General features: G+C 44.5%; 1 protein-coding gene across 1 annotated transcript in view; it reads right to left on the bottom strand.

Annotated features, from left to right (window-relative positions):
• LOC117501418 (cyclic nucleotide-gated cation channel beta-1-like) overlaps positions 1–27,157 on the bottom strand; it is a 185,988-nt gene that overhangs the window by 52,373 nt on the left and 106,458 nt on the right. Inside the window, exons 8-14 of the mRNA XM_034160302.1 lie at positions 20,085–20,293; positions 19,960–20,010; positions 19,550–19,636; positions 19,400–19,464; positions 18,018–18,140; positions 17,762–17,903; positions 6,675–6,834 (exon numbers count right to left, since the gene is read on the bottom strand). Coding sequence (XP_034016193.1) covers positions 6,675–6,834; positions 17,762–17,903; positions 18,018–18,140; positions 19,400–19,464; positions 19,550–19,636; positions 19,960–20,010; positions 20,085–20,293 — 837 coding nt within the window. The remainder of the gene's footprint in view (positions 1–6,674; positions 6,835–17,761; positions 17,904–18,017; positions 18,141–19,399; positions 19,465–19,549; positions 19,637–19,959; positions 20,011–20,084; positions 20,294–27,157) is intronic.

Raw genomic sequence — 27,157 nt, 5'->3', positions numbered from 1 at the left:
TCTATTAAAGCAAGTGCCTTGGATCTGTTTTGCCTGAAACCATATAGACTATCATGTAATAATTTAATTCAATTTAATTTCGTTGTTCTTCCTTGGAAGCAGGTGGCATGCGTCAATGGTATTTAAATCCAAGACTATTCCCTTTGTGCGTAAAAACACAGCCAGCTGTTGCTCCGTCGAGCTGACGTTTTGCTCATATGGCTCTCCCCCATTGGTGACAGTCACCGCTCGAGCGTATGACCGGGATTTAATCTGGATCTCCGAGATAATCATGTCATTTATTCTGGTGTACTGGTCCAGATCATTCACTCGCCTTTCCAAGAGCGCGATGTGCTTGTCCTTCTCTTCGTGTCAGAGCCGCAACTCTTTCACCTCCTCAACCAACTTCAATATCTCCATCTGTTGCTTCTTAACTGTGGAGATTTCTGCAGTTAAGTTGTCAGTTGCTGCTTTCAGTTCATCTACTTCTTCTGCAAGGTACATTCTTTTTGGTCCCATTTTTACCATTTGTGCTAGTTGTGTTTGGTAAACAGCTTTCAGCACAGTGGTGCCGACCAAACCGGAAGCAGAAACTCCCAAACCACCGGATGCCCTTCCTGATGCAACCCTCCTCATTTATTTGGGCTTTGGACCAGCACACAGAATGCACTGGCTGCACACCCCATGTGGCTGAGTTAATGTGCCCCTTTGGTATAATACCTGTAAATAGTCAGTTTTATTGCCAGTTTTCTTCAGACAAGTCAGGGGATGGAGACATTAACAGCTGGGGCACAGTGGATCAGAAATGTTGTTTTGTGGCAGCATAAACACATTATGCACAGGTTGAGGTCATTCTATTGTGGATTTAATACAGCAATTTGTTGTTTATAAGGCTGTGTTATTTATGTCTCCCCAAGTGTAATTTAAAGGTGTTTAAAATCGATTTTAACATTTTTGATTCACTGTGCCCGGACACTAATTCACTATTAAATATATTCTGATGCATATACAAACTATAATCCAGCAAACCAGCTATGTGATGTGTGAGAGTCGTATATAGTGATATAAATCCTTAGAAACTATTATAAATGCAACTGTCATCATTTCTGTTCAAAAGTGAAAACAGTTGTTTATGAACACAAATTATAGAAATAATTCATGGAAAAATAAATGTAAAAGCTTCAACAAGTAATATTTGTCATCCACTTGATTGTGGGGCTTAGTGAATCACTTTCTAGACTGATTCACTGTGGCCCGGGTGCATATGACACACGAGTCATGTTATCAAATAGCTGATAGTCTGGAGAAGACATAACACATACTTGACAGCAAGGATCCAAGATGGCGCCTGTGTTTGGCCTCGCCGTCGCTGCTGTCCGTGTACCTGTTGTGTGTTTTGTTGATTGTCATCCTGCTGGTCTACGATGGTCTTGCTGCTCGCTGGGTGTATGACCGTCAGGCTCTGCTCAATATCCAAGCCTCAATGGAGAACTATGGGGCTTCATTCTCGTCTTCTTTTGGTGATGAGCTCTTTCGGTGGCTTCCATTTGTGCCGTTAGCCGGTGATGCTAACACCAGTCAGCTCTATAGGAGCTCCCGTGGACGCAGACGAAGGAGGGGCAGAAGAGCTGGTGTGCAGGTGAGGCTGAGGCTGCTCTGGAAATGTGGAGTTGTGGGAAAATGTTGTCGATCCCGTTAGATCAACTTGCTTTCTCCGGACGAGTGGACATACGGCCCGTCTCCCTCACTGGATCATCACCGGCGGCCCTGCTGTCCCCGTCAGGTGTTTCCTGATTTTCCCGCGGCTGTGGTGGCCCCCCCGCTGGTGTGTGAAACCCACAGGCGAAGTGGTTCGTCTCTGCGGGTCCTGTGTGCCTTCCCCCGGCAGTCCGCTGTGGAGAATCCAGCTACCGTTCCTCTCAAGATGGCGCTGTTAAATGCGCGCTCCGTTACTAATAAGACTTTCATTTTGAATGATTATATTCGGTCCAAGGACCTGGAATTTTTGTTTCTAACTGAAACCTGGCAGAGGGAGATGGAACTCGCCCCCCTCATTGAACTCTGTCCCAAAAATTTCCGATTCTTCAGCTCGCCGCGTTTGTGTGGACGTGGTGGTGGACTTGCTGCAGTCTGTAGGAGCAGCTTTGTGTGTCGACATGTGAGCTCACAATCGTTTCCATCTTTTGAATCACTGATTTTAAAAGTTGGGAGAACTAATCCTTTTAATTGTGTTTTAATATATCGTCCACCTGGTCAATGCACTTCCTTCCTCAAGGAGTTTAGTGACTTTTTATCTACAACTCTCAAGCTGTCCAGACTTTTAATTGTTGGTGATGCTTCAGATAAATCTGCTGCTAAATTCATCAGTCTGATGGAATCTTTCAACTTGATCCAACACGTGTCTGGCCCCACACACAGCAAAGGTCATGTTTTAGATCTTGTTTTTACTCTGGGTCTTAATATTGAGTCTATTTATTCTGAGGATATTTTTATTTCTGATCATGTTTGTATTCTTTTTAATTTGTCTCTTAATCTGGATTGTCCGTCTGCTCCTCCTGTGATCTGCTCTCACATTTTTAATCATTTTACTGCAGATGTATTTTCTGCTGCTTTTAACCTTGATGAGTTGTTTAGTTCAGATGATGTTGATATTTTAGTTAATTCTTTTAATCATCATTGTCTCTCAATTTTGGACAGAGTGGCTCCTCTTAAAACCAGACACGCCCCTCTGAATAACTCCTCCCCCTGGATGAATGACAGTATTCATAGTGTTAAGAGATCATGTGGGAAAGTGGAGCGGTTGTGGAAATCTACAAAGCTCCAGGTCCACCTCCTTCATTTAAAGGAGCTTTTAATCTCTTTTAATTGTTGTGTGGGCTGCCAGAAGAGGAGGTACTGCTGGCCCACCACCAGAGGGCGCCCTGCCTGGAGTGCGGGCTCCAGGCACCAGAGGGCGCAGCCGCCTCACAGGAGCAGCTAGGGTGACAGCTGTCACGCATCACCTGCAACAGCTGTTACCAATCAGCAGGGGTACATCAGTAGGACGACGTCTCCACCTCTTTGCCGAGATATCGTTCTACCTGGAAGGTAATATTCTCAGCTGACTGCTTGACAGTAACCTTTTGTGATTTTTGTGAGTGATAACAGACCTTTTTTCCAACGAGAGGTGGAGGTAGCTTTCCTGCCGTGCGGATTACTGGGTGCAAACGCGCCCACCTTTAATTGTGTTTTTGTTCCTCGCCAGCAGTACCAGGTCCGACACGCGGAGGCAGTGGCCACCTGGGAGTTCGGGACTTGGCGGCTCCAGTATTCCCGGGGTCTGGTGGCGGAGGAAATCGTGTGGTTCCGGTTCTGCTTTGGACAGGTGTCTCCTATCTTCGAGCCTGCCCACACGACACCTTTGTGAATTGATTCTGATCTATTGTTGTAATCTGTTGTATTTGTTGTGCACATTCACAACAGTAAAGTGTTGTTATTTGACCTACTCCATTGTCCGTTCCTTTGCGCCACCTGTTGTGGGTCCGTGTACCGACACTTTCCCAACATTAATAATATGGTGAAAGATGCGAGGGCTGCTTATTTTTCCACTTTAATTTCTAACAGCCGACGGAATCCAAAAATTTTGTTTGACACAATCAGAGACATTGTTACACCTGCATCTCCTGCTGCTATCATTCAAAATTTGTGATATCAGGGCAAATATTAATCCCTCTCTTTCTTCTTCTGTCCCCTATCTTACCCGGCCATCAGTTCTGGATAGTTTTAAACCTATATCACTGAAAGAGCTCACTGGTCTCGTGGACAGATTGAAACCTTCCTCCTGCCCACTTGATATCGTCCCTACCTCCTTTTTTAAAAAGGTCTTCCATTCTATTGGCCCGGTTGTCTGACTGATAATAAATAGATCACTGCTTTCCGGTTATGTCCCTCAGTATTTTAAACAGGCAATTATTCACCCTCTTTAAAAAAGCCTAATGCTGATCCTTCACTCCTTCAAAATTTTAGACCAATTTCAAAGTTGCCTTTTATTTCCAAAGTCTTAGAGAAAGTGGCCAAACAGCTTAATGAGGTTTTAGCTGAACATAATATTCTTGATAAATTCCAGTCTGGGTTCCGCCACTTGCACTCTACAGAAACTGCCCTTCTCAGAGTTTCAAATGATATTTTAATGCGCAGAGATTCAATTCAGTTTTATTTATATAGCGCCAAATCACAACAAACAGTTGCTCCAAGCAGAGATCAATCACTAATGATTAAATGCAGAGTGGTGCATACAGAGCAAAAAGAGAAAGAAACACTCAGTGCATCATGGGAACCCCCCAGCAGTCTAAGTCTATAGCAGCATAACTAAGGGATGGTTCAGGGTCACCTGATCCAGCCCTAACTATAAGCTTTAGCAAAAAGGAAAGTTTTAAGCCTAATCTTAAAAGTAGAGAGGGTGTCTGTCTCCCTGATCCGAATTGGGAGCTGGTTCCACAGGAGAGGAGCCTGAAAGCGATGAGATGCAGGTGAATATTCTATGCTTGTCCTTTTAGATCTCTCTGCAGCTTTTGACATGGTGGATCATGGAGTCTTAGTTGAGAGACTAAGGACTTGGGTGGGCATTTCTGGGTCTGCTCTGGACTGGTTTTTATCTTATCTTTCACACAGGACTTTCGCTGTTGCTGCTGGTAAATTTATGTCCTCCTCTGCCATGCTATCCTGTGGTGTGCCTCAGGGTTCTGTTCTGGGACCTATATTGTTTGCTCTATATTTGCTCCCACTTGCTCATGTCTTGAGCAGTTTTAAAGATGTCTCCTACCACTGTTATGCGGATGACATCCAGCTGTACATCTCATTCACTCCTCAAACGGTCTCTAGGGTATTTGCTCTTCAGAGCTGTGTTGAGATTATTGGTGGCTGGATGGCGGCCAACTATTTGTCTTTAAATATAGCAAAAACTGAGGTCCTTGTTTGTGCCCCTGACGAGTTTGTTCCCACTGTGGTTGGGAATCTTGGTTCTCTGGCCCCTTTTGTTCGCTCAGCAGTGAGGAACTTTACGTTACGTTCGATCACTCCCTCAATTTTGACGCGTGTGTTACCCGCCTGGCACAGTCTTGTTTTTTCCATTTGCGTAATATTGTCCGTCTGCACAGCATTGTGTCTTGGGCGGAGTTGGAGATGATCATTCATGTATTTGTGTCGTCACGTCTGGATTACTGTAACTCACTATTTTTTAGCCTTAGCAAGTCCTCTTTGGACCGCTTACAAACGGTTCAGAATGCGGCTGCAAGGCTGCTGACGAGGTCATCAAAGAGGTCACATATAACCCCAATCCTCTCCTCCTTGCACTGGCTCCCCATCCATTTCAGACTCCAATTTAAAATTCTAGTACTGACTTTTAGAGCTCTGCATGGTCAAATGCCATCTTATATCACCAAGCTATTACATCCATATGTGACAAGCAGGTCTCTGAGGTCTTCGGACCTGGGCCTATTGGTTGTGCCTAGGACAAGACTGAAGACCAGGGGACACTGTGCTTTCGAGGTGGTGGCACCTAAAATGTGGAATGCATTGCCTTTGGACCTACGCTCCGTGGACTCTGTTGAAACATTTAAAGTGAAGCTAAAGACCCTTTTGTATAGGTTGGCTTTTACCTAGTTTTATGGTTCTATGTTTCTGCTGCTTTTAATGTCTTTGTTCTTATGTGAAGCACTTTGTGATTTCTATCTTGAAAGGTGCTATATAAATAAACCTTACTTACTTACTTACTTACATGGACGGGGTAGTCTTCTAACTAAGAACAAGTTTTTGGGCCACCTTTCCTTTGTTGTGACAAATAAACACAAAGACACGGACATCCACAAAATTTAATTTTGATAGGAAAAAACTGACTTCACTTGCCACTTAATGTATTACCCTTAATGTATCCAAAAACAAAAAACTAATTTATAAGGGGGATGTCTTTATGCATAAAAATATGGCATAACTGCTGCAAATATATATGTATGTAGCTTTGCAGATATAGCTACTGATTCACTGTGCACATTGATTCACTGTGCCCCGGTTTCCCCTCTGTACTGGACTTTATTTACATCAATTATGAAGAACCCCTCTATAAAACGTCATCATGAAGCTGTATAACGGGAGATACAAAATGCAAAACTTGCACTGTGCACAATTTCTCCAATCAGAGCCACAGAAGCCTATAACTTCTTCTGGGTTGTCTGGGTGTCTTGGTGGCTTTCCTCACTCTTCTCCTTCTTGCACAGTCACTCAGTTTTTGAGAACTGTCTACTCCACACAGATTTACCACAGAGTGTCATACTGTTTGTATTTCTACATAACTGATGTAAATAAAGTCCAAGACATATTCAGTGACTTAGAAATGTTCATGTATCCATCCCCTGACTTGTCTGAAGAAAACTGGCAATAAAACTGTTTATTTACATAAATTCTACCAGAGGGTTCCATTACTTATGCAAGCCATCACCCTATTTATATCAAATTGCAGAGATTTGCTTTGAGTTTGAGTTTAAGGAAGATACTTGTAGAAATTTTTATATTGAGAAGCCTGATTTACGTTTTGTACTTGAAATGGCATAAACAAATTCAAATGTGTGAAATAACAAGGGGCTGAGTACTTTTACAAGGTACTGTATAAGTACCATTGTCTCACATTTGAACTTTAGTCCAGCTTGCCTGCTGCTGCTTACCGAGCATGCCTTGGCTCATCCAGGTGTAGTCGTACCAGGTTTTGATGCGGTTCTGGACATCACGAGGAATGTGGTAGGAATTCATGTACTTGATGGTGCTGTCCATACAGGCCCGGTAATAGTTCTCTCCAGCTGTTGCAGCTCCAACCACATCTCTCATCTGGATTAATAGATCCAAACCAATAGGGAAAGCTTAGTTTAGGATTTATGATGATGTTGTCTGGATTGGGTCATTTATATCATTATGGTTTGTGAGCTTAATTTGGAACAACTCCATTGGACTATATATATATATATATATATATATATATATATATATATATATATATATATATATATATATATATATGTGTGTGTGTGTGTGTGTGTGTGTGTGTGTGTGTGTGCAGATCTGCAGTAACTACAGAGGCATAAAGTTGATCAACCACAGCATGAAGTTATGGGAAAGAGTAGTAGAAGCTAGGCTTAGAAAATAGGTGAAGATCTGTGAGCAGCAATATGGTTTCATGCCGAGAAAGAGCACTACAGATGCAATATTTGCTTTGAGAATACTGTTGGAGAAGTACAGAGAAGGCCAGAAAGAGTTACATTGTGTGTTTGTGGACTTAGAAAAAGCTTATGATAGGGTGCCAAGAGAAGAGCTGTGGTATTGTATGAGGAAGTCTGGAGTGGCAGAGAAGTATGTTAGGGTAGTGCAGGACATGTACAAGAATAGTGTGACAGCGGTGAGATACACAGTCGGAATGACAGACTCATTCAAGGTGGAGGTGGGATTACACCAAGGATCAGCTCTGAGTCCTTTCTTGTTTAGAGTGGTGATGGACAGGTTGACGTATGAGATCAGACAGGAGTCTCCATGGACTATGATGTTTGCAGATGACATTGTGATCTGTAATGAGAGTAAAGCAAGATGAGTCTAGTCTGGAGAGCTGGAGATATGCTCTGGAGAGCAGTGGAATGAAAGTCAGTACTAGCAAGACTGAGTCCATGTGTGTGAATGAATGAGAGGGAGCCCAGTGGAATAGTGCAGTTACAAGGAGTAGAAGTGGTGAAAGTAGATGAGTTTAAATATTTGGGGTCAACTGTTCAAAGTAATGGAGAGTGTGGTAGAGAGGTGAAGAAGAGAGTGCAGGCAGGGTGGAGTGGGTGGAGAAAGATGGCAGGAGTGATTTGTGACTGAAGAATATCAGCAAGAGTGAAGGAGAAAGTTTACAAGACAGTAGTGAGACCAGCTATGTTGTACGGTTTAGAGACAGTGGCACTAACAAAAAGACAGGAGGCAGAGCTGGAGGTGGCAGAGCTGAAGATGTTGAGATTCTCTTTGGGAGTGACAAGAATGGACAAGATTAGGAATGAACATATCAGAGGGACAGCTCAGGTGGGACGGTTTGGAGACAAAGTCAGAGAGGCGAGATTGAGATGGTTTGGACATGTGCAGAGGAGGGACCCAGGGTATATAGGGAGAAGGATGCTGAGGATGGATCCACCAGGCAGGAGGAGAAGAGGGAGACCAAAGAGGAGGTTCATGGATGTGCTGAGAGAGGACGTGCAGGTGGTTGGTGTGACAGAGGAAGATACAGAGGACAGGGTGAGATGGAAATGATTGATCTGCTGTGGCGCCCCCTAACGGGAACAGCCAAAAGACAAAGAAGATGGTTGAGGAGCAGCGGCTCGACTCCGAGCTCCTCCCGAGTGACCGAGCTCCTCACCCTATCTCAAAGGGAGCGCCCAGCCACCCTGCGGAGGAAACTCATCTCGGCCGCTTGTACTCACGATCTCGTTCTTTCGGTCATGAGCCAAATCTCATGACCATAGGTGAGGATCGGAACGTAGATCGATCGGTAAATCGAGAGCTTTGCCCCCCTACTCAGCTCTCTCTTCACCACGACGGTCTGATACAGCGACCGCATCACTGCAGATGCTGCACCGATCCGTCTATCGATCTCACGCTCCAGCCGTCCCTCACTCGTGAACAAGACCCCGAGATACTTGAACTCCTCCACTTGAGGCAAGGACACTCCACCGACCTGAAGAGGGCAAAGCACCTTTTTCCGGTCGAGAACCATGGCCTCAGATTTGGAGGTGCTGATTTTCATCCCGGACGCTTCACACTCGGCTGCAAACCGCCCCAGTGCATGCTGAAGGTCCTGATTTGACAAAGCCAACAGAACCACATCATCCGCAAACAGCAGAGACGAGATTCTGTGGTTCCCAAACCAGACCCCCTCTACACCCTGGCTGCGCCTAAAAATTCTGTCCATAAAAATAATGAACAGAACCGGTGACAAAGGGCAGCCCTGGTGGAGGCCAACGTGCACTGGAAACAGGTTTGACTTACTACCGGCAATGCGAACCAAGCTCCTGCTGCGGTCGTACAGGGACCGGATAGCCCTTAGCAAAGGACCCCAGACCCCGTACTCCCGGAGCACTCCCCACAGGGTGCCCCGAGGGACACAGTTGAACGCCTTCTCCAGATCCACAAAACACATGTGGACTGGTTGGGCAAACTCCCATGAACTCTCGAGTACTCGATGGAGCGTGTAGAGCTGGTCCAGTGTGCCGCGACCAGGACGAAAACCACACTGGTCCTCCTGAATCCGAGGTTCGACTATCGGTCGAATTCTCCTCTCCAGTACTCTGGAATAGACCTTACCGGGGAGGCTGAGGAGTGTGATCCCCCTAGTTGGAACACATCTTCCGGTCCCCCTTCTTAAACAGAGGGACCACCACCCCGGTCTGCCAATCCAGAGGCACTGTCCCTGATCGCCACGCGATGTTGCAGAGGCATGTCAGCCAAGACAGCCCCACAACATCCAGAGACTTAAGGTACTCAGGACGGATTTCATCCACCCCAGGAGCCTTGCCACCGAGGAGCTTTCTAACCACCTCGGTGACTTTGGCCCGGGTAATGGATGAGTCCGCCTCTGAGTCCCCAGTCTCTGCTTCCTCTTCAGAAGACGTGACGACAACATCCCCAGTCAGGGTCAACAGCTCCCCACCCGCACCGTAAACAGTGCTGGTGGAGAGCTGCTTCCGCCTCCCGAGGTGTCGGATGGTTTGCCAGAATCTCTTCGAGGCCGACCGATAGTCCTCCTCCATAGCATCCCCGAACTCCTCCCAGACCTGAGTTTTTGCCTCTGCGACTGCACGGGCTGCGGCACGCTTGGCCTGCCGGTACCTGTCAGCTGCCTCTGGGGTCCCACCTACCAACAAAGATAAGTAGGACTCCTTCTTCAGCTTGACGGCATCCCTTACTTCCGGTGTCCACCACCGGGTTCGGGGATTGCCGCTGCGACAGGCACCAGAGACCTTGCGACCACAGCTACGAGCAGCCGCATCGACAATGGAGGTGGAGAACATGGTCCACTCGGACTCCATGTCTCCAACCTCCCCCGGGATCTGGGAGAAGCTCTCCCGGAGGTGGGAGTTGAAGACCTCGCTGACAGAGGGTTCCGCCAGTCATTCCCAGCAGACCCTCATGATACGTTTGGGCCTGCCAGGTCTGACCGGCTTCCTACCCTCCCAGCGGATCCATCTCAAAAATGTAATCCTACATGAAAATGTTCTATCACGCTATAGATTTATAAATACCAATATTGATTGAATACATGCACACGGTGCAGTAATAATTAATGGTCACTGATGTATTTTATTGCTAATTATCCCTCTTACTTGGTGAGTCAGCAGGTGCATTTCCGGAAAACATCTTACTTGGCATTTTTCGGTATTTCTTGGCGTGTGATGTACATTTTAGGAAAAGCCGAAATACCCCGATGGCCAACAGACAGACTGAAACAAACGCAGCTATGTCTGATGATGAAGATTCTGAGCTTTTTCCGAAAGTAATGGCTTGATTTACAGAGGATGTACAGAGAGGAGACAACACACTTCACCCCGACACTGTTAATTTTTTGAGAGTCTGTCGTTTTTTGGATACTAACGTGTGCTGACTCTGTTTTCTCCGTTGTAGGATGCTATTTTATTGCTGCTGTGAACGCGCACGTGGAACATCTCCACAATGCTGTTTTTACAGACTGCCTGAACATGCAGGCTTTCTCTCTAATGTGCCAGAATTGTGAGAGGACTGTGTGAGGAGCTGACATGGAGCTGCCTTGGGACATTATTCTCCAGCTGGCGATCACACGTAATCCGTGCGTGACATCTTCTTTGATGGTGTGGACTTTACATATTTTATCTGGGAAATCATTCTACAAGTGGGTGAGTGTCTTGTTCTTTTTTTTTCCTTTTGTATTTTGTTGTTCTCAGTGGAACTGGTAAGCTCTGTTAATTTTATTTTACATTGAGAGAGTCTGACAGATTTTGCATCTCGATGTGTGTGGAGTCTGTTCTCTGTACCGGAGCAGCATGCTGTTTTAACCCTGTTATAGCTCCCACCATGAATGTGCACATGGAACTCTCTGCTGCTTTTCAGGCTGTCTGATCACACAGATGTTTTCTTAGATTTTTCAGTTATATTGATGACAACACTTATAAGCGTGCACAAAGCTGAACCTCTAGCAGAGACTGTTTTTAACAGGCTGCGTTCATGTCTAATGGACATGGAGGCACACTAAATCTTCTCACAGTAGAGAGTAGCTGATGCTTTTACTGTGACTGTGTGCTACGTAAATGCTGTTGGAAACACCCAGAAAACAAGTACTCATGAATCCATTGTTTTCGGCAGTCTCCGTAGCTGTTTGTTGCAAAGGCATACACTTTGAGATCGGTAACGGAAGTGCACAAATTAATTGCGGTGTATCATCTGATGGTCACTAACATCCTAAATCTAAGTTGTTATGAATTTGGAGCGACATGTCCCTTAAGAGCTGGTATATGTTACTTTGTCATTCAGGCAGCAGACTCACGTTAACAGACCTGCATGCAACATGCTAGTGTGTGAGTGGAGAGCAGCCACCAAAACCCCCTGAGGTGAAGCAGTGAAGTGGTAAGGTGATGGTTTGTGTTGTTCTGTTAGTGTTTTATTTTGTTGGATTATTGTCTTCAGTTCAGTTTCATTGTGTGTGCATGCACAGCTTGTGTGGACTGTGAACCTGGATGTAAGGGGTAGCTGAGGGTTTGTTGTGGCATCCCTCCGTGACAAGGAAAATGGTCTTTTGGTTGATCCTTAACCCTCCCCTTTGAGTCTGGTCAACATCATCAGAGGGAGTTCTTCCTTGCCACTGTCGCCTGTTGTCAGGCTGGTAGGTAGCGAGGCACTGACTGAGGCTGGACGCAGCATGCAGACTCACAGGCTGGCGTATGAGTAAAGGCTGGGTCTTTAATGCAGACATGGGTACAGTGCACAGACAAGTAGTCCACAGTGCCACAGTACAGATAAGGGGAGACAATAAGTCGAGGTCCAAAACAAGCAGGGTTCAGTAAATGAGCAAACAGGGCAATCAGAGCAGAGGAAAAAATCAAATCAAAATCAATTTTATTTATATAGCGCCAAATCACAACAAACAGTTGCCCCAAGGCGCCTTATATTGTAAGGCAAGGCCATACAATAATTACAGAAAAACCCCAACGGTCAAAACGACCCCCTGTGAGCAAGCACTTGGCAACAGTGGGAAGGAAAAACTCCCTTTTAACAGGAAGAAACCTCCAGCAGAACCAGGCTCAGGGAGGGGCAGTCTTCTGCTGGGACTGGTTGGGGCTGAGGGAGAGAACCAGGAAAAAGACATGCTGTGGAAGAGAGCAGAGATCAATCACTAATGATTAAATGCAGAGTGGTGCATACAGAGCAAAAAGAGAAAGAAACACTCAGTGCATCATGGGAATCCCCCAGCAGTCTAAGTCTATAGCAGCATAACTAAGGGATGGTTCAGGGTCACCTGATCCAGCCCTAACTATAAGCTTTAGCAAAAAGGAAAGGTTTAAGCCTAATCTTAAAAGTAGAGAGGGTGTCTGTCTCCCTGATCTGAATTGGGAGCTGGTTCCACAGGAGAGGAGCCTGAAAGCTGAAGGCTCTGCCTCCCATTCTACTCTTACAAACCCTAGGAACTACAAGTAAGCCTGCAGTCTGAGAGCGAAGCGCTCTATTGGGGTGATATGGTACTACAAGGTCCCTAAGATAAGATGGGACCTGATTATTCAAAACCTTATAAGTAAGAAGAAGAATTTTAAATTCTATTCTAGAATTAACAGGAAGCCAATGAAGAGAGGCCAATATGGGTGAGATATGCTTCCCTTAGGCAGTATTATTAGACGGTATTGCTTAAATTTTCATTGTTACGCAGATGATACCCAGCTTTATCTATCCATGAAGCCAGAGGACACACACCAATTAGCTAAACTGCAGGATTGTCTTACAGACATAAAGACATGGATGACCTCTAATTTCCTGCTTTTAAACTCAGATAATACTGAAGTTATTGTACTTGGCCCCACAAATCTTAGAAACATGGTGTCTAACCAGATCCTTACTCTGGATGGCATTACCCTGACCTCTAGTAATACTGTGAGAAATCTTGGAGTCATTTTTGATCAGGATATGTCATTCAAAGTGCATATTAAACAAATATGTAGGACTGCTTTTTTGCATTTACGCAATATCTCTAAAATCAGAAAGGTCTTGTCTCAGAGTGATGCTGAAAAACTAATTCATGCATTTATTTCCTCTAGGCTGGACTATTGTAATTCATTATTATCAGGTTGTCCTAAAAGTTCCCTAAAAAGCCTTCAGTTAATTCAAAATGCTGCAGCTAGAGTACTGACGGGGACTAGAAGGAGAGAGCATATCTCACCCATATTGGCCTCTCTTCATTGGCTTCCTGTTAATTCTAGAATAGAATTTAAAATTCTTCTTCTTACTTATAAGGTTTTGAATAATCAGGTCCCATCTTATCTTAGGGACCTCGTAGTACCATATCACCCCAATAGAGCGCTTCGCTCTCAGACTGCAGGCTTACTTGTAGTTCCTAGGGTTTGTAAGAGTAGAATGGGAGGCAGAGCCTTCAGCTTTCAGGCTCCTCTCCTGTGGAACCAGCTCCCAATTCAGATCAGGGAGACAGACACCCTCTCTACTTTTAAGATTAGGCTTAAAACTTTCCTTTTTGCTAAAGCTTATAGTTAGGGCTGGATCAGGTGACCCTGAACCATCCCTTAGTTATGCTGCTATAGACGTAGACTGCTGGGGGGTTCCCATGATGCACTGTTTCTTTCTCTTTTTGCTCTGTATGCACCACTCTGCATTTAATCATTAGTGATCGATCTCTGCTCCCCTCCACAGCATGTCTTTTTCCTGGTTCTCTCCCTCAGCCCCAACCAGTCCCAGCAGAAGACTGCCCCTCCCTGAGCCTGGTTCTGCTGGAGGTTTCTTCCTGTTAAAAGGGAGTTTTTCCTTCCCACTGTAGCCAAGTGCTTGCTCACAGGGGGTCGTTTTGACCGTTGGGGTTTTACATCATTATTGTGTGGCCTTGCCTTACAATATAAAGCGCCTTGGGGCAACTGTTTGTTGTGATTTGGCGCTATATAAAAAAAAATTGATTGATTGAATTGATTGATATGCTCTCTTCTTCTAGTCCCCGTCAGTATGCTAGCTGCAGCATTTTGAATTAACTGAAGGCTTTTTAGGGAACTTTTAGGACAACCTGATAATAATGAATTACAATAGTCCAGCCTAGAGGAAATAAATGCATGAATTAGTTTTTCAGCATCACTCTGAGACAAGACCTTTCTGATTTTAGAGATATTGCGTAAATGCAAAAAAGCAGTCCTACATATTTGTTTAATATGCACTTTGAATGACATATCCTGATCAAAAATGACTCCAAGATTTCTCACAGTATTACTAGAGGTCAGGGTAATGCCATCCAGAGTAAGGATCTGGTTAGACACCATGTTTCTAAGATTTGTGGGGCCAAGTACAATAACTTCAGTTTTATCTGAGTTTAAAAGCAGGAAATTAGAGGTCATCCATGTCTTTATGTCTGTAAGACAATCCTGCAGTTTAGCTAATTGGTGTGTGTCCTCTGGCTTCATGGATAGATAAAGCTGGGTATCATCTGCGTAACAATGAAAATTTAAGCAATACCGTCTAATAATACTGCCTAATGGAAGCATGTATAAAGTGAATAAAATTGGTCCTAGCACAGAACCTTGTGGAACTCCATAATTAACCTTAGTCTGTGAAGAAGATTCCCCATTTACATGAACAAATTGTAATCTATTAGATAAATATGATTCAAACCACCGCAGCGCAGTGCCTTTAATACCTATGGCATGCTCTAATCTCTGTAATAAAATTTTATGGTCAACAGTATCAAAAGCAGCACTGAGGTCTAACAGAACAAGCACAGAGATGAGTCCACTGTCTGAGGCCATAAGATCATTTGTAACCTTCACTAATGCTGTTTCTGTACTATGATGAATTCTAAAACCTGACTGAAACTCTTCAAATAGACCATTCCCCTGCAGATGATCAGTTAGCTGTTTTACAACTACCCTTTCAAGAATTTTTGAGAGAAAAGGAAGGTTGGAGATTGGCCTATAATTAGCTAAGATAGCTGGGTCAAGTGATGGCTTTTTAAGTAATGGTTTAATTACTGCCACCTTAAACGCCTGTGGTACATAGCCAACTAACAAAGATAGACTGATCATGTTTAAGATCGAAACATTAAATAATGGTAGGGCTTCCTTGAGCAGCCTGGTAGGAATGGGGTCTAATAGACATGTTGATGGTTTGGATGAAGTAACTAATGAAAATAACTCAGACAGAACAATCTGAGAGAAAGAGTCTAACCAAATACCGGCATCACTGAAAGCAGCCAAAGATAACGATACGTCTTTGGGATGGTTATGAGTAATTTTTTCTCTAATAGTTAAAATTTTGTTAGCAAAGAAAGTCATGAAGTCATTACTAGTTAAAGTTAATGGAATACTCAGCTCAATAGAGCTCTGACTCTTTGTCAGCCTGGCTACAGTGCTGAAAAGAAACCTGGGGTTGTTCTTATTTTCTTCAATTAGTGATGAGTAGTAAGATGTCCTAGCTTTACGGAGGGCTTTTTTATAGAGCAACAGACTCTTTTTCCAGGCTAAATGAAGATCTTCTAAATTAGTGAGACGCCATTTCCTCTCCAACTTACGGGTTATCTGCTTTAAGCTGCGAGTTTGTGAGTTATACCACGGAGTCAGGCACTTCTGATTTAAAGCTCTCTTTTTCAGAGGAGTTACAGCATCCAAAGTTGTCTTCAATGAGGATGTAAAACTGTTGACGAGATACTCTATCTCACTTACAGAGTTTAGGTAGCTACTCTGCACTGTGTTGGTATATGGCATTAGAGAACATAAAGAAGGAATCATATCCTTAAACCTAGTTACAGCGCTTTCTGAAAGACTTCTAGTGTAATGAAACTTATTCCCCACTGCTGGGTAGTCCATCAGAGTAAATGTAAATGTTATTAAGAAATGATCAGACAGAAGGGAGTTTTCAGGGAATACTGTTAAGTCTTCAATTTCCATACCATAAGTCAGAACAAGATCTAAGATATGATTAAAGTGGCGGGTGGACTCATTTACATTTTGAGCAAAGCCAATAGAGTCTAATAATAGATTAAATGCAGTGTTGAGGCTGTCATTCTCAGCATCTGTGTGGATGTTAAAATTGCCCACTATAATTATCTTATCTGAGCTAAGCACTAAGTCAGACAAAAGGTCTGAAAATTCACAGAGAAACTCACAGTAACGACCAGGTGGACGATAGATAATAACAAATAAAACTGGTTTTTGGGACTTCTAATTTGGATGGACAAGACTAAGAGTCAAGCTTTCAAATGAATTAAAGCTCTGTCTGGGTTTTTGATTAATTAATAAGCTGGAATGGAAGATTGCTGCTAATCCTCCGCCTCTGCCCGTGCTACCAGCATTCTGACAGTTAGTGTGACTCGAGGGTGTTGACTCATTTAAACTAACATATTCATTTTCACATTTTCCAAACAGATCAATGAATAAACACATGACAAAAAATAAGACAACTAAAACATCAGAGCAGGGACTTTCTGTCCCTGCTCTGATGAAAGAAAGGGGAAGAACTGAAACCATAACCCAGATCAGGGCCAAACCATGACACGTGTGTGCTTGCTCTAGCGGTTGGTAAGGTTAGACTTTACTCATGTGAACCGCCTTGAAATGTTGATTTCCGTATGCGACTGTGGATCAGGAGATGACTGAACAGGTCCAGTCACACTGCTTCTGACAGAGGCTGGATGTGGTTGCTGCAAGAAGCAACTGCCAGTCAGGATCTTACTCTCTCTCCCTCCTCTTTCTTCTCTTCTCCTCTGTGTTATTTGTCCACATTTTCTTGAAGACTTATACTCCCGTGTGGGTCATTGTTTGTGACCTGGCTCGTTCCCTCACTTGTTCTTCCCAGGTCTTCCAGATGATGGAGCAGCTCTTGAGATTGTGCTTCAGGAGGTCCTTGTAGTGTCTCTTCTGCCCTCCTCTAGACCGTTGTCCTTCACTGAGCTGGTAGTAGAAGGTCTGCTTGGGAAGTTGGCTGTCATCCATTCTGATGACGTGACCCATCCACCGAAGCTAGTTCTTGATGATGACACATTCAGTAACTCCGGAGCATCAGCCAGGTTGCTGATATTGGTAGAATAGTCTTCCCACCTGATGTGGAAGATACTCCTCAGGCAGCATTGGTGAAAATCACTCAAAGGGTGGTAGGTGGTCCAGTTCTCAGATCCGTGCAGTAGGGTTGGTACGACGACGGGTTTGTAATAATACAGTTCTAATACACTCTTTGTTGGTTTACAGTACAATCTCTTTTTGCTGCCTGATAATGGAGCTGTACCAACAGTTCGCCTGACCATATCTCTGACTGACAATACCTCATTTAAGATCAGTGGGGCACAAATGAGTGCAGGGGCACTTATGATTTAAAGAACATGGCTTCTGGGCATAAAAATAACAACTGTACAATATTAATGACAATGGCGCTGCACTGTGTGCGTCTTTGTGCCTGGTAGGACATCGAGTGCTCTGTGCTTGTCAAGAGATAAGAGCTGCATTATTTTGTCTTGCTAATATTCCTACATGGGAAACAGAACACTGATGATGAAAAAAAACTTTGTTGGTAAACTGACCTGACCAATCATGATTGAGAAAGCAAACACTCCAACAAAATAGTTGATGAGTTGGAAGCAGATCTCAAAGACAGTGGTGGGGTCAGGCAGCCCTCCAATTGTGATCAAAGTCTTCACGGCATAGTAATAACAGCGGATGTACCTGTATCAAAAAACAAAACAAAAAATCCCTGAGTAGATGGAAACATTTTGCTCAGATTTTCCTCAGCAATTTTTGATAAAAGTCTGTTTGTTTTGAGCTGCATCAGGTCCTTACGCATTGCCTTTTCCATTGTAGACCCACTTGGTGGATCCGAGGCCTTCATAATCTGATCCCCAGTAGAACAGACAGGCATTGATGTGCAGTGAGTACAGCAGGTAGGTTGATGTTCGGATCACCCTGACACATCACAGTCAAAGAAGACTTAGATGAACATATGTTGCAAATATAGTGACATAATTGCACGAGTTTCTCATTAATCCATTTTATAGTAGTGACATGAGGAACTACATCAAAAATTGCTGTATGATCTTGAATATCAATTAACTGAAACCCACCCTCAGTACTAATTAAAATGGTCATGGCCTTGTTCTAATTCATATGAAGGCATTCTTTTTGTTTGTTTTTTGTAAACCAGAAGTTGGTACATTCAATAAATCAGGGGTCACTACCCCTGTTCCTGGAGGGCACCTGCCCTGCATGTTTTCTAACTCTCCTTGATCCATGCCAGGGAAATAACTATCAAGTGTGCTCAGCCAATCAACATCTGGAAGATACCACTTTAAAAAACAGGTGTGACTTGAGTAGGCTGATGTGGAAACATACAGGGCAGGGGCTCTCCAGAAACAGGGTTGGTGACCACTGAGATACAGATTTGAACAAAAGCTCATAATGGTCAGTATTTGTGATTGACTGATGTTGAAGTCACAAAGCAGGGGTCAAGATTTTTAACTCTTACTGTGATGAATCACACAATCAGCTTGTGACGATCTTAAGTGATCGTAAAGCTATCACGAGCAGGACCCATAATATCAAATCAAATCAATGTTATTTATATAGTGCCAAATCACAACAAACAGTTGCCCCAAGGCGCTTATATTGTATAATATAAGCGCCTATAATATAATAATTATCTCATTCTTCTCAAAGCCACCCCCCCCCCCCCCCAAAAAAAAACACCAGATGATATCCAGCTTTTTACTGTAGCCAAATAAGTGTCAGATTTTGCAATGTTGGAGACATCACCTGCAAACACAGGCACATAGAGCTGTGCATCATCAGCATAACAGTGAAAGATTATTCCACAGCTATGTATAATATGAACCAGAGAAGCTCCTTAGAGAGAGTGGTAGTGGGCCTAAAACGGAACCCTGTGGTTCTCCATACTTACCTGTGCAAAATTCTGAGGTACTGTTATAAGAAGACCTTGCAATCAACCTGACAAGTAAGACTTAACTCAGAGGAGGGATGCCAATCAATTCTGTCCAGCAACATACTGCAGTTAACAGTGTCAAATGTAGCAGTAAGGTATCATAATAATGATGATAATACGTAATACAGATGTGGAGTCTGTATCAATAGGTAGTAACAGATTCATCTGTAGTCTGGGTTTCTTTGTTGGCTGCTGACTGTGACTGATGTGATTGATCTTCGTGCACCTGTAGATGTAAGCTTTCTTCATCACAGCTTCCATCCTGTCGTTGAACTCAAAGAAAACCATGTACTAAGAGATGGGTACAAAAGAAAGCAAAGCATCTTAAGTTGTTTGTCATCACTAAACAACACCGGACATGTGGAAAAATTCTGACCTTCAGTAGGCGGGGGAACCGCAGCAGAGAGTTGACTCCAGTGAAATAATAAAATATCTCCATGGGAAAGAGGCTGATCACATCCATCTGAAAAGCAGTGTGGAATGAACACCAGATTTGGATTTAACGAGACGCAAGTGCCAGTTTTTACATATATAAAGAGCAAATTGCTGTTTTAACTTGAACAGTCCTCATTTTCTGCATAGCTGATTCAGACTGATGAACTGAATTTTTAAAGTAAAAAATTTGACCAGTGCATGTCTTTGTCCCAGGTGTTAACCTGACTCCAGAATTAACAGCAGATGGAATGAGTTCATCAATGAAATCACCTGCTGGAGTTGGTGGTGACAAAGAAAACCTGCACCCTCTCAGCCCTTCTGGAATCAGGTTGACACCTTTGTTGTCCTCACCTTAAATCTCTCAGTGGTCATGTAGTTTTCTCTCATATCCTTTTTATCACACTGTGAAAAGAAAAAAGTCCACTTGAAAACAAGTTCTAAACCTAAAGGGAACCCTTTCTGCTGATATCACTGACCACTATATCTCCACCACGGACGAACTGTAGCCGCGGTTGGAATATAAGGATGTCTGTGATGTAGATGAGATCACAGGTGTAGTCAGCCAGCAGCCACAGGTGGATGTTTTCTTGGGTTTGGTATGGGAATGCCCAGCGGACAGGAATCAACCACACGTTCCAGTTCCATGCAGCCACCACACAGAACAGCCAGATAACGTAGATCAGATCTACAAAGGTGACCACAGGAGTCCATCATTAATTTCATTCTGGTGTTAATAGTTTGTTCCTGGGCTTCTTTATGTGCTGTTTCCTGTCTAGAGTTTGATATGTTCTCTTGTATAGCTGACTGCCACGTTTCTAACCTGTCAGTGGTGGATTCCTTATCATGACTCTTCAAGGCATTGTAAAACAAAGGAGCCTGCCTCTATCCTTTTAAATTTGAAATAATGAGATTTTCTATATGCGACAGTGGGGGTTTAGCTGCAGCAGGTCCCCGTTCCCCCCAAGCTGGCGGCGGCGCGACTCCAGTTGCAGCGGCTACCACACACTCACATCGCCTCAATTTGGAAAACGGACTGTTTCAAGTTTAGTGCACATAAACAATGTCAAATATATATGTGTTGTCTTAATTCTGATGTGTGACATTATTACGGTAAACAAGTAATAATTGTGGATTAATTGCTGTTTGTCTGTGGAATGTGAGTGTGGAAATCTCGTTGTTGTAATGGCAATGATAATAAAGCTATCCATCCATCCATCCATCCATCCATCCATATACAATGTCTCAGATATTTAAAACTGTCCACAGTCTGTATGTCCTCCCCCTGGATGTTCACCAGTGAGTGAGGTGGTGGTTTCCTCCTGAAGTCGATCACCACCTCCTTCGTCTTACTGGTGTTCAGTCACAAGTGGTTGCGCTCACACCAGTCCACAAAGTCTGTGATGACCGACCGGTACTCCAGCTCGTTCCCCTCAGACACGCGACCCACAATGGCAGAGTCATCAGAGAACTTCTGGAGGTGGCAGCTGTGCGTGTTGTAAGTGAAGTTCAAGGTGTAAAGGGTGAAGAGGAAAGGTCAGAGGATGGTGCCCTGGTGCTGCACATTACCACTTCAGACTGACAGCCGCGCAGCCGCATGTACTGCGGGCGGTCAGTGAGGTAGTCGATGGTCCAGGTGGCGAGATGTCCATCCACTCCTGCATCCTCCAGCTTCCCCCGCAGCAGCACCAGTCTGATGGTGTTGAAAGCACTGGAGAAATCAAAGAACATGACTCTCACACCGCTCCCGCTGGTCTCCAGGTGGGTGAGAGAACGACCCCCAACAGCATCATCTACCCCGATGTTGGGCCTGTAGGCGAACTGCAGTGGGTCCAGGATGTCGCTCACCACAGTGCAGAGGTGAGACAGGACGAGCCGCTCCATGGTCTTCATGAGGTGGGAGGTCAGGGCAACTGGTCTGTATACAGTGAGGAAAATAAGTATTTGAACACCCTGCGGTTTTGCAAGTTCTCCCACTTAGAAATCATGGAGGGGTCTGAAATTTTCATCTTAGGTGCATGTCCACTGTGAGAGACATCTAAAAAAAAAAAAATCCGGAAATCACAATGTATGATTTTTTTAATAATTTATTTGTATGTTACAGCTGTAAATAAGTATTTGACCCCCTACCAACCAGCAAGAATTCTGTCTCTCACAGACCTGTTAATTTTTCTTTAAGAAGCCCTCTTATTCTGCACTCTTTACCTGTATTAATTGCACCTGTTTGAACTTGTTACCTGTATAAAAGACACCTGTTCACACACTCAATCAATCACACTCCAACCTGTCCACCATAGCCAAGACCAAAGAGCTGTCTAAGGACATCAGGGACAAAACTGTAGACCTGTACAAGGCTGGGATGGACTACAGGACAAAGGCAAGCAGCTTGGTAGAAGACAACAACTGTTATGATTATTTATTAGAAAGTGGAAGAAACACAAGATGACTGTCAATCTCCCTCGGTCTGGGATTCCATGCAAGATCTCACTTTGTGGGGTAAGGATGATTCTGAGAAAGCTCAGAACTACACAGGAGGACGTGGTCAATGACCTGAAGAGAGCTGGGACCACAGTCACAAAGATTACATTAGTAACACATGATGCTGTCATGGTTTAAAATCCTGTAGGGCAGCAAGGTCCCCCTGCTCAAGCCAGCACATGTCCAGGCCCGTCTGAAGTTCACCAGTGACCATCTGGATGATCCAGAGGAGGCATGGGAGAAGGTCATGTGGTCAGATGAGACCAGAATAGAGCTTTTTGGAATCAACTCCACTTACCATGGATGGAGGATGAGAACAACCCCAAGAAAACCATCCCAACTGTGAAGCATGGGGGTGGAAACATCATACTCTGGGGGTGCTCTTCTGCAAAGGGGACAGGACGACTGCACCGTATTGAAGGGAGGATGGATGGGGTCATGTATTGCGAGATTTTGGCAAACAACCTCCTTCCCTCAGTAAGAGCATTGAAGATGGGTCATGGCTGGGTCTTCCAGCATGACAATGACCCCAAACACACAGCCAGGGCAACTAAGGAGGGGCTCCGTAAGAAGCATTTCAAGGTCCTGGAGTGGCCTGGCCAGTCTCCAGTCCTGAACTCAATAGAAAATCTTTGGAGGGAGCTGAAACTCCAAACCTGAAAGATCTAGAGAAGATCTGTATGGAGTGGACCAAAATCCCTGCTGCAGTGTGTGCAAACATGGTGAAAAAGTACAGGAAATGTTTGACCTCTGTAATTGCAAACAAAGGCTACTGTACCAAATATTATGCTGCATTTACACATAACGACGACAAGTCACGAGTGCCACGAAGTACACATTCTTGGCCGCTGATCACGAATGTGATGATTCGGGGCAGAGGCGTCAGGTGTCCTCAGGAACTGTTGCAACCTGTTACCACACGTTACGATTAATGGCACGTGTTGCTGAAGAATTATCAGGAACCATTACACATGGTCAAGAATAGTGTTCCGCGTTGTTGCGCGCTATTGCACATAACAGCGCATCGTTAAGTTCTGTCACGTTGTGAACGAGGTGAATTTTCTCCACACACACACCCATATTCATCCAACCAAATTCAGATCACTCATTTTTCAGAAGAACTTTGTGACTGCATGCGTAGTTGGGCTCTGTGCCATGGAGTGGCGCAGAGAGGAGGAGGAGGAGACAGACAGAGCCAGATGTGTGGCTTCATGCCTCTCTCGTTTCACGCATTTTCCCAAACATCAGGCACATGCAGCAGGTGGAACACCTGCAGGAGCGTCCTGAGGAGCTTCAGCAGGAACTGTGGAACGACATTTGGAGCTGAGTTTAATTGTGCGCACGTGACAGAAAACTGATTCGTTGTGGCGCGCAGTGAAATGTGACGCCGCGTTACAAGTCGTGTCAAAACTTGACAGTTTCCGTGTCACTTCGTAATAACGCGCGACAGTTTGGGCTCCAAGAACCATCACAGGAACCACTACGAATGTTGTCACGTTCTATTAAGGATCAATACTCATCAAGACGGATCAATACGCTCAGTTGTGACCTCCACGACGTGAGACGAAATGAGGGTGGTGTGTGACATTCGTGGAAAATTTTTTGACAGACAAAAACATACTCCATGAATATCAAGAACATCACACACCAACACGCACTATTAAGAAACCTGTTCAGATGCGTTAAGTCACATTAAGAATGTCAGGAATGTGTCAGGAATGACAGAAAAATGACATTCATAACGCGTCTTGGTTATGTGTAAACGCACCTTTAACATTGATTTTCACAGGTGTTCAAATACTTATTTGCAGCAGTAACATACAAATAAATTATTAAAAAATCATACATTGTGATTTCCGGATTTTTTTTTTAGATTTTGTCTCACAGTGGACATGCACCTAAGATGAAAATTTCAGACCCCTCCATGATTTCTAAGTGGGAGAACTTGCAAAATCGCACGGTGTTCAAATATTTATTTTCCTCACTGTACATCCTCTGCTAGGCCTTCTTGACAACAGAAGTAATGGTGGACTCCCACTTGAGGTCCTGGGTTAGAGTGATTCCCAGGAAACAGAAAGTGTCCACTATGCTGATGGGGGTGTCTGCCAGGGTAATGAAGGGGAGTGGGGCTGTGTTCTTTCTAAAGTCCACAATAATCTCTGCTGTCTTCTCTGTGTTCAGCACCAAGTTGTTATAGCTGCACAAGGACACCAGTCGTGGACCTCCAGCCTATAGGTGGACTCATCCCCATCAGAGATGAGTCTGATAAGGGTGGTGTCATCTGCAGACTTGATAAGCTTGACAGACTGGTGATCAGAGGTGCAGCAGTTGGTGTACAGGGAGAAAAGCAGAGGAGAGAGGACACAGCCCTGAGGAGTACCGATACTGGTGGTCCGGGAGTCCTAGACATTCTTCCCCAGCCTCACTTGCTGCTTCCTATCCTTCAAGAAGTTGGCAATCCACCTACAGGTGGAATCAGACACGTTCATCTGGGAAAGCTTATCCTGGAGAAGATCTGGGAGGATGGTATTGAAGGCAGAGCTGAAGTCCACAAACAGGATCCTAGCGTAGGTTCCCGGGGAGTCCAGATGCTGCAGAATGAAGTGCAAAGCCAGATTGATGGCGTCATCCACAGACCTATTGGCTCTGTAAGCAAACTGCAAGGGGTCCAAGAGGGAGGCCGTGAGAGATTTGAGGTGGGACAGAACCAGATGCTCAAATGACTTCATGACTACAGAAGTCAGTGCCACCGGTCTGTAGTCATTGAGTCAGTGATCCTCGGTTTCTTGGGAACAGGAACAATGATGGAGGTTTTGAAACAGTCAGGCATGTGGCAAGCCTCCAGTGAGGAGTTGAATATGTCTGTAAACACTGGGGCAAGCTCATTAGCACAGTGTCTCAGAGTTGCAGGTGAGACACCGTCTGACCTAGGAGCTTTGCGAGCTTTTACGTTCCTAACTGCTTTCGCACCTCATCTTCATAAATATGCAGAGCTGTGGGGGCGGGGAGAGAGGAAGGGGGCTCAGGTATGGAAGTCATTGATATTGTGGGTTCTGCTACTGTGTGGTGGGTGGGGGAGGTGGAAGAGTGAATGTTCATGCTGGATGTGTTGCTGGGGCTGGAGGAGGTGTGAGGGCTGTTAAACTGGCCATCAAAATGACAATAGAACTCGTTCAGTCTATTTGCAGTTTGTAGGTCATCTGTGAAGAGGGGGGGGGGGGGGGGGGTTTAGGCTTGTAATTGGTAATCTGCCTAAAACTTTTCCACACCGAGGCTGCATCATTCTCTGAAATCTGCTGCTGGATGTTCTCAGAGTAATGTGATCTAGCAATGCCCACTTCCTTGCTTCCTGTACTTGGCCTCTTTGTAGTAATCTTTGTCCACACTTTTAAAAGCCTCCTTCTTCTCCAACCACAGTTGGGGAGTAAACCAGAGTTTGTCATTGTTATAACTCACCCTGGTGCGTGATGGTACAATGCTGTCCTTGCAGAAGTGGATATATGAGGTCACAGTGTCTGTATACTCATCCAAACTTTCACAAGCAGACCTCATTGAGTCTCAGTCTGTGGTTTCAGAGCATGTGCGGAGCTCCTCTACAGCCTCAACAGTCCACTGTTTTATTGTCCTCACTACAGGTTTAGAGAGCTTCAGCCTCTGTCTGTACGCGGGGATCAGATGGATCATTACATGGTCAGAGAGGCCAAGCGCAGCACGAGGCACTGCATGATAAGCCCCACTTATCATGCTGTAGCAGTGATCCAGTGTTCTCGCCTCTCTGGTCGGGCATTTGATATATTGTTTGTATAGATGTTCCGGAAGAACTTCCTGAACACCAAGAAGTTCCTGAACACCTTCTTCCCCAGGGGGAAGAAGGTGGAGGGTCCAAAGGACTGGAGGGCTGGCAACTGGAGATGTGTGGAGAGCTGAGAGCAGGCGGGGGGGGGGGCAGGTGTGGAGGAGCCAAAACAGTTAAAGGAACTGTTTAGCTGTTTAACCGAGAATCTCCATCTGCAGTCCTATTGGCACCCTGCCCAAATCCGGAGGCGGTCTTGAGGCCTCTCCACACGTCCCTGACGTTGTTCTGGGCCAGCTGCTCCTCCATCTGCTTTCCGTACTCCTTCTTGGCTACCTGGATCCTCCACTGGAGTTCCTATTGGACTCTACGCTGCTCCTCTCTGTCTCCTGAGTTGAAAGCCCTCTTCTTCTGGTTCATCAGGACCTTCAGCTTGGGGGTCACCCAGGGGTGGTTGTTGGGAAAGCACCGTACCCTCCAGATAGGCACAGTGTTCTCCACATAGAAGTTCATGTAGTCAGTGATACACTGGGTCAGGCCGTTGATGTCTTCTCCATGAAAGTTTTGAAACATGCTCTGGTCTGTGGTTCTGAAACAGTCCCTCAGCCTCTCAGTGGCCTCTTCAGTCCAGAGTTTCACCGTATAGTATATTCAGAGAATCGGTCAAACATATCGATGTGCTGCATCAAATTTGGGATACTGACAGCCCGATTTATTAATAAAAGCATAATACCATCAGCATATAAGGCTATGTTATGTTCCTGTTCTCTAATTTGGATACCTGATATGTTTGTCTGTGCTCTAACTGTCATAGCCAGGGGTACTAGTCAAGTCAACTTTATTTGTCAATTTTGCGATGCATACACAGACATATTGAGAATTGAAATTCCATTACTCTCAGTCTCACAGACAATACAGAGTTAAGAAAAGGCTAGTATGAACAACATCGGGGATAGAAGGCATCCCTGGCAAGTAGATCTTTCTAATATAAATGTCTTGGAGATTATGTTATTTCTTAGAACAGTTGCAGTTGGATCTGTAATGTTTGGATCCACTTTAAAAAATTAATTTGTAATCCAAATTTAGGTAGTATATTAAACAGATTTGACCACTGTACTCTATCGAAGGCTTGTCGGGCATCCAGTGAGAATACTGCTATATCCTTGGCATTAGAGTTTTCATTGATTATATTGAGCACTCTTCTGATGTTGTGGAACCCTTGTCTTTTTGCACAAAGCCATTCTGATTGCTATGAATTAAATGTGGAATATATACGAGGTC

The sequence above is a fragment of the Thalassophryne amazonica genome, chromosome 2 (assembly GCF_902500255.1).
Source record: "Thalassophryne amazonica chromosome 2, fThaAma1.1, whole genome shotgun sequence".
NCBI lineage: Eukaryota > Metazoa > Chordata > Actinopteri > Batrachoidiformes > Batrachoididae > Thalassophryne > Thalassophryne amazonica.
Note: the sequence above shows the minus strand (reverse complement) of the source record. Positions and strands in the feature narration are given on the sequence as shown.